The 8,515-nt window shown below is 39.2% G+C and overlaps 1 protein-coding gene across 1 annotated transcript; it reads right to left on the bottom strand.

Moving 5' to 3' along the window:
* Window positions 1-2,072: 2,072 nt before the first annotated feature.
* Window positions 2,073-3,267, bottom strand: LOC140068963 (prokineticin receptor 1-like). Its single transcript, XM_072114305.1, has 2 exons — window positions 2,837-3,267; window positions 2,073-2,751 (listed from the first exon to the last, which is right to left on the bottom strand). The coding sequence occupies exons 1-2, from the start codon at window positions 3,229-3,231 to the stop codon at window positions 2,076-2,078; spliced, it is 1,071 nt and encodes a 356-aa protein (XP_071970406.1). The 5' UTR covers window positions 3,232-3,267; the 3' UTR covers window positions 2,073-2,075.
* Between the last annotated feature and the right edge of the window lie 5,248 nt (window positions 3,268-8,515).

Below are 8,515 nucleotides of genomic sequence, written 5' to 3'. Positions count from 1 at the left end.
CTCCGATGAGCATATAGAAAAACTATCAAAAATGCATGCATGAAAAAATTAAAAATAAAAATTGTAAAAATCAAAATTTAAAATTTTGCATCAAGGTTTTTAGCTCTTTATGGTAGATTAGTGTCCAGGAGGTTTTGCTATTTAACAGGGTGTAGGGCCCTACACCTGTATAGATTCTTTTATATATCGCTTTTAATTACCTTTTAGTAAGTAAGAAAAAATAGAGGTTTTTGTGCACTCACGATTAGTTGGCAGCAATTAGTATAGATGTCCCTAGGGTTGTGTTGCTGCTTTTGCTAGGTAGAAGAAGTCAAACTCCAAGTGTTCTGTGGATTGCTTAGTAGCCGTTGTCCACATATGCTGGAATCTGTGATTGTCCACGTGTGATGGAGTTTGTGGACGCCGTTCAAGAGCGCGAACGGAAGATGTAAAGGATGTCTACTCACACGGTTCTACTTTGTCGCATAACTTCTCCTCTCCCAGTTCACATTAGGCGACTGTAATATGCCGCAGATGATGTTGTGCCCATCAATGAGTGCAATCGTATCGGCCAGTGATCTAGATGATAGGCTCCAGTTCACAAGCGCTTCACAGGTAAATATCCTCTTTTTTTTTTGTAAGCGATAATATTGGTGGATCTGATGTTCAAGGGAATGTTCAAATCCTGCAAGATTCTTATAGGATTTGAACATTCCCTTGAACATTCAAGGATTTGAACATTCCCTGGAACATCAGATCCACCAAAATATACTATGTATATTTTTATATTACATAGTAAGGTTATTTTGTGTTTTATCACATTTTATTATCAGAACTGTTTGTATGTGTTGTATGTATATATTATGTATATATTTATAAGCCTTTTTACCTGACAAGTGTATATTTTATGTGTGCACTGTACTTCATTTTTTAGAACTTTATAATTCTCTGGTTGCCGACTTAGAGACTCTAAGTTTCTGAAGAGTTTTACATTACCAAGTTTCATATAGATTAGCATATAGAGTTATTATATGTCCTGTGAGATTTACCAGCGTTTGTTGTCTGTTTAAATGAGGTGCATACGGCCTTCTTAGTAAAAGTATATTGTGAGTGGTGGCAGCTTTTGTGTGGGTGCTGAGAGCGCTAGGGAGTAGATTTAGAAAAAAATGAGTAGTCGGGTGGGATTAGTTGTAAATTGGAAGGCTCCCTAGTGTAAGTACACCCCATGACTTAACTCCACAGTGCCATTATACTTTTGCCTAAAACGCCACATACAGAATGCATGTCTGGGCATGGTCACCATTTGAATTTACCGTATTTTCCCGACTATAAGGCGCACTTAAAAGCCTTGGATTTCCTTGGAAATCCAAAGTGCGCCTTATAGTCCGGTGCGCCCTATATGAGGGCAGCGGACCCTACTTACATAGGTCCCCGCTACTGGAGACAGCAGATCTCCAGCGGGAACTGCAGACCACGCGGCACGAACAACTTCTGCCGCGTGGTCTGCAGTTCCCGCTGGAGATCTGCTGTCTCCGGTAGCGGGGACCTATGTAAGTATGGTCCGCTGCCATCCTCCACCTCCTGCTCACCTTCCCCGCTCACGTCGCCGCGTCTCGTCTCCGGGTCGCGTCCCGTCGCGTCTCCGCTCCGCCCCCGGACCTCCGCCACGCCCCCGACCCTGCGCCTTATAGTCCGATGCGCCTTATATATGGAATTATTACATATATAAGGCGCATCGGACTGTTGCGCCTTATATTCCGGTACGCCTAATGGCCCGGAAAATATGGTACCCTATGAACATGCTATTTCTTTCCTACATGTGCTTGGAACTCATAGTTGTGATATAATTTTATCATGTGATATATTGAACAGGTGCTTATTCTACTAGGTATTTTTGACTTTCATTAATTCCTTCATTGCAAATTTGAAGGCTGTTTTTATGTGTATTCAACTTCCTTAGTTTTTACTTTTTACATGGTATACTGTCTGTACTTTTTAATTTTGCATTGAGCTACAACTACTTGAAAAAATATGTAATTATTTTGTTCCATTTAACATCTTTGTTGTTTTGGTGACTTCATGTCATAGAATATTCTCTACGAAGCACATGGCTGCACTGTTGATTTACAATCAGGGTACATTGTGTTTCTTTCTGTTGATAAAGTAATTTTCTCCCATGGGTTAACCAGTATTTTAAAGCAGCACTTTGCTTGATTTTTTCCAGTCACAAAACATAGAGTGTTAATGATACTATTGCTAACAGCTATGCACTCTACTATATAGTAAAGAGCAATAGCATATCTCTGTCGTAACAGCAGACCAGGAAAGAAATCTCTTACGATGGCATAACTATAAAATGGTGACCAGCACAGAACATAAGCTGACAGCACAGCAATCAGCACCAGAACACTCTTTCTTCTAGCTTGTAGATGGTTCTGGAGCTGCAGTGTCTGTTCTCCTGGTAAGCTCTTGAACCAAAGCTCATGACAGATGCGAATATAGCACATGCTCATAATCAACACAGGAAATACAAATTCTACAACCAACAGAAATAAAGAGTAAGACTTATAGTAGAGAGCTCTATCAGCAGGCCAGATCTGGCCACAGAAAACCTTCCCTCCAGACTCGCGTGGCATATCAAACACAGTTTCCGTGGCAAAATAAGCAGTGGGAGCTGCAATCACAGTAGCTGATGACCAAATGAGAAGTAAAACTCCCCAGGCTGTTTGCAACTTCATACGTGGCTTCAATGGATGCACAATCACAAAGTATCTAGAAAGGAAAACAGTTTTAAATAAATTGCAAATAGGAAATCTGCATGTGCAAAGCTAATAGATTTTGTAACCATTTGGCTCACCTGTCTATGGCAATGGCGAGAAGTGCATTAGTTGAGACATAAAGAGAAAGCATCCTCAGGTAGATGACTGAAGAGCAGATTATATGACCAAACGCCCAAGACTGTTCACGCACAACATAATAGTCTATTTCAAAAGGACAGCAGATTACAGCTACAAGAAGGTCAGATACTGCTAAATTGGCAATGAGAATGTTAGTCACGTTTTGCATGTTCTTGTACATCACCAAATTGAGGATGAAAAACAGGTTTCCTCCTCCACAGATTAGTATGACACAGACAAGAGTCACACCAATGAACAATCTAACTACAAAAAGAATATTTTCACTAGCCTTCGGATCTTCTTCCTCAAACAAGAAATAAATATCCTCCGAACTTTGATTCCATGAGTCTGCCATTGATATGGAACTTGATGTTTTGGTTTATTCTCCTGCTTGTCCTTTTCCAATCTCTGCCTATGGAAACCAATGCAGTAGTTAATTTATGCAACATTAAATGAAGGTGTGTTAATGTTTAATTGTAGGTATAACATTTTCTAATTTAGTGTAATAAAGTAGAATTTACTTTCAAAACCAAGTCCTATGATTTCAGCCCCCTAGTCTTGTAAAATGTCACTAAGATCAAAATGACAGTTCTTCCCTGATTGCTTTCCCTCTTCCAGACGATGTCCCTCTCAGTCCCAAAACTTTTCTTTAGCAAGCTCACTAGTGTATTAAACAAATTCCTATCAGCGTTATCTTATCCGAGAACAAGCAAAACAAAGCTGATCTGTAGGAAACTTCAAGTGGTTAGGCTTACCGGATAGCAAAGGTTATTTTCTAGCAGCCTTTTTAGTGAGGATTCTTGACTGGTTCCATCACAGATCCTATAAGCTATGACTAAGGCTAGAAGAACACCTCTCTCCATACCCCTAACGGCTCTACCATGGTCTTTTGCCTACACCACTTATGCTCACTCCTTACATGCTCTTCCATATGTGACTACTCAGGTGTTAAAAACATTGAAGCAATTTGCTGGTGGTATGCAATTATTTACTCCTGATGGCCCATTGGTTCCAGTCTTGGACAACCCTGAATTCCCTCCAGGTATCATCTCATGATTGGCTCATGGTCTTTGAGTTATGCCACAAATTGTCCATCTCCTAATTAACCCCTTAAGGACACAGGATTTTTTCACTTATTTCTCGCTCTCCACCTTCAAAAATTCATAACTTTTTCATTTTTCTGTGTACAGAGTGTGTGAGGGCTTATTTTGTGCGTCACATTTTACTTTCCCGTGATGTTATTTATTATTCCATGCGGTGTACTGGGAAGCAGGAAATAATTCCAAATGGAAAAATTAAAAAAAAAAACGCATGTTCTTGTGGGCTCAGTTTTTACGACTTTCACTCTTCACTCCAAATAACATTATTCTTTGGTTCGGTGTGATCGCGGTGATACCAAATTTATACAGGTTTTATTGTGTTTTAATACATTTTAAAAAATTAAACGAATGTGTACGAAAAAGGAAAAAAAAATTTGCCATCTTCTGACGCTAATAACTTTTTCATACTTTGGTGTACAGAGCTGTGTGATATTTCTTTTTTTTTGCGAAATGAGATGACATTTTCATTGCTACCATTTTGAGGTCTGTGCGACATTTTGATCACTTTTCATTACATTTTTATGTCATGTAAAAAGGTGTAAAAGTCGCATTTCGGACATTTGGGCGCCATTTCCTGTCTCGGAGGTCACTGGCGTCAATAACCGTTTTTATATTTTGATAGATCGGGCATTTTGGGACACGGTGATACCTAATGTGTTTGTGATTTTTACTGTTTATTATATTTTATATCAGTTCTAGGGAAAGGGGGTGATTTGAACTTTTAATATTTTATTTTTTACATTTTTTAAACTTTTTTTTCACTATTTCTTAGACCATCTAGGGTACGTTAACCCTAGATAGTCAGATCGTTACTACCATATATTGCAATACTACTGTATTGCAGTATATGGCATTTCTGCACAGTATACATTACTGGCTCATTGTAATGAATATGCAGAAGCCATTCAGCCTCAGGTCAGACGAAGACCTGGGGCTGTCATGGCAACCGACACCGCCCTCCAATGACATTCGGGGGAGCGACGATCGGAGGCCATGCGCCGCCATACTTTCAGTGCCGCCGGCAACTTTGCCGGCGGCAAAGAAGAGGTTAACACCCACGATCGGTGCATGGGTCTTTGCGGCGATATGCAGCAAAGCCCATCTCTATATGAAGAGGGCTCAGCCCGTGAGCCCTTTTCATACACTTTTCATAGCTCTGTGGCGGATATATAGAGCGTGAAGGGGTTAAGATACTTTCCAGGTGGTACTTGGTGCCAACTAAACTACACTCACTTTATAAAAAATTCTCAGATTGATGTTGGTACTGTCTTCGGGCTCTTTGCACCATGATGCACATGTGGTGGAGTTGCCCGGTACTGAATCCCTTCTGGTCTCAAGTGTGTAGATTGATAGTCGATTTGACTGGTGATAATCTTGACTACAACCCGGTTGTTGTTCTCCTCCTGTCTCTACTTCCCATCTCAGTGTCTACTGGGATACATGCTGGTTGCAGCCCACCCTCTCATCCCCAGGCTATGTAAAACTCCTCGGATCCCTCAGATTTCTGATTGGTTTGGGTAGATATCCCTATTACATGAGTGAAAGGAACTTCAGGGTCACCCCCACTACACTGGAGTAACCCACTTGTGTTTTTGGAGACCGTGGCTGGCATTCAAGCAATCCCACACATTCTCCTCCTTCTCCAGAAACTCACTACTGCCCTTCGTTGTTGACCCTGTAAGGCCACTGTCCTTTTTCCCTTTGACTGTTTTGTTGATCCCACCCCTCAATTCATACTCCTCTTCTGTCCTTGTCATTGTTCTTTGTTTCTGTTAAATCTCTTTTGATGTGTGTCATGTACTGATTCATATTTGTAACACTTGCATTTCTTACTATTTGATACCCAGATCTAGGATACTGGTGTTCACCCACATTGTCTTTTTATTCCTGTAGGCTACCTCCATATGTGTATCACTTTTGTCATTTATTCCCTGGACCTTCATGTCCTACGTTTTGAAGCAGTTTTTGTTTCATTTTTTTTTATCATGCTTATTGTTGTTCATGCTTATGAACCGTTACAGGATTATAGAGGGAAAAATAAATTCTACAAAAAACACATAAGACAGCAAAATAGAAACTGAGAGAAATATTGCTAAGGAGGGTAAAAATAATTGCAAATTATTTTTCATGTATATAAATGATAAGAAGGAGGATGATGAGGAAAGGGACAATCTATTGAGTTTTGCCTTCTCAACTGTCTTTACCCAGGAAAATCCTATGGTGGAAGACATGAAGAATAACGTAAATTCTCTTTGGAACGTCAACTGTCTAACCCACGAAGAGGTACAGTGCCACCTCACAAACACTAAAATAGACAAATCAAAAGACCCAGATGGTATGAGTCCATGGGTACTGCATGATAGACAGACCATTATTTTTAATATTTGAAGATTCCTTGAGGACTGGTTCTGTTCCACAGGACTAGTGCATAGCATATGTGGTGCTATACAAAAAAGGATAAAAAAGCAATCCTAGAAAATATAGACCTGTGAGTCTGACTTCTGTTATGGGGAATCTATTTGAGGGGTTTGTTAGAGATGCTATCCTGGAGTATTTCACTGTACATAACCCTATAACCAAGCATCAGCATGGGTTTATGAAGGATCGGTCTTGTCAGACTAATCTGATTGGTTTCTATGAGGAGGTAAGTGTATAAAAAAGGCATAGTAGAAGTGGAACGGGTGCAAAGGAGAGCAACCAAGATTATTAGGGGAATGGAATACAATGACAGATTTCAAAATTTTGGGTTATTTAGTTTAGAAAAAAGACGACTGAGGGGAGACCTCATTACAATGTACAAATACCTGAATAGGCAGTACAAAGATCTTTCAAAAGATCTTTTTATACCTAGGCCTGTGACCAGAACAAGGGGGCATATTCTACACCTAGAGGAAAGGTGGTTCTACCATTCCCATTGACGGAGATAACTTTTCTTACAGGAAAGTAACTCTATGGAACTCTCTGTGGCAGAAGGTTGTTATGGATGGTACTTTTTACATGTTCAAGAGAGGCCTGGATGCCTTTCTTGAGAGCAAAAATATCACAGGTTATGGGGTAAAACATATACAATATACATGGTTATGGGGCTGTATTTATGGTATGATATTGGCTCTGTTACTACATTTCATATGGTTTTGGTTTGTTTGTGGTTTACCTTCTGGGTCTATGCAGTTTTCGTATTTATGGCTTGATTAAGGGTCTGTCTTTGTCTGTATATGACTTAACATTAATTAAATCATGTTAGATACAGAAATATAGATTTAAATAGAGTAATATAAAATGCATTTTAAATATTGGAATTGTTGATTAAAGCAGAAAGAATTTTTATTTGCGCCACACGACGGGATGGTCTTCTCGCTACCAAAGCAGAGAGGCTGTTGTTAAAAATTTTAATCCCACCCCTGCCCCACTGAAACCACTTCTGCCTCCTTAGCATATTTTGTACAATGCAATTTCAAGGGGGATACAGCATTTTGAGATTGGATCAAAAGGTGTGCCTGGATTATGTATTGAAAGAGCTAAAAGTCTGTTATTTTGGTTTTGGACTGAAATTATACGTCAAATTCCCTTCAAAATAACCTGCTAGGAGCTAGAGGAATGAAGAATATGTAATTTCTTACTTTATTGAATAATGGGGTAATTGTGATGTTTGGATATGGAGCGCTCATTATTTATATACATGTATATTCTCATAATATAGAGTTTACATACAAATAACCAATATCACATGGAACTCATAGAATCATAAACTACAAGCTCTGCATTTAGCAAATCTCCATTACTAGTAATTTCTGGCTGGTTGTCCAGTTCAGTTGTGAACCTAGTCGATTTGCTGCCTGAGGGAAACTATAGAAAGATGCTCCCTATCCCAGTTAAATAGTTATATACTATGTTTACTGCAAATAATCAATTGTGGTAACCACAAATAACAAGAATGGGGGTCTGTTGTAGCACAGTTGAAAAGAGTATGCTACCCGCTGTTCTATTCATATCTATATTCGTATAGTGAGATAGAGCAGCATCGTACTCGGCTATCTCTGTTAATGACTTATACAGTGAATGGAGTGGCAGCACACATGTACGGACCTCAGTTCTTATGCTCCTTTAACCGCTTCACGCTCCGTGCCGTACTTCGTCAGACCCGAGGCTGTCTGGTTTCTGCAGATTCGTTACAATGAGCCAGTGGCTCCTTGTAATGTATCCTATGCAAAAATGCCATATACTGCCATACAGTAGAATGGCAGTATATGGTAGGAAGGATCAGACCATCTAGGGTTAATGTACCCTAGAGGGTCTAAAAACTAGTAAAAAAAAAGTTTCAAAAACGTTTCAAAATAATAATAATAAAAACTAAGGTAATTTTTTTTCTGGACAAGGTAACATATTTATTGCTACCATTCTAGGCACAGTGCACAATCTTTTGAAAAAATGTTATCCAATTTTTTAATGCAATTTAGAGTGGCAAAATGGTGAAAAAACTTTTGAATCATCCATTTTTTTCCATTACAACGTTTACCGTATGGGATATTTATTTAAATA

This window comes from Engystomops pustulosus, chromosome 7 (genome assembly GCF_040894005.1).
Source record: "Engystomops pustulosus chromosome 7, aEngPut4.maternal, whole genome shotgun sequence".
NCBI classification, from domain to species: domain Eukaryota; kingdom Metazoa; phylum Chordata; class Amphibia; order Anura; family Leptodactylidae; genus Engystomops; species Engystomops pustulosus.
This window is presented reverse-complemented; position numbering and strand designations above follow the sequence as displayed.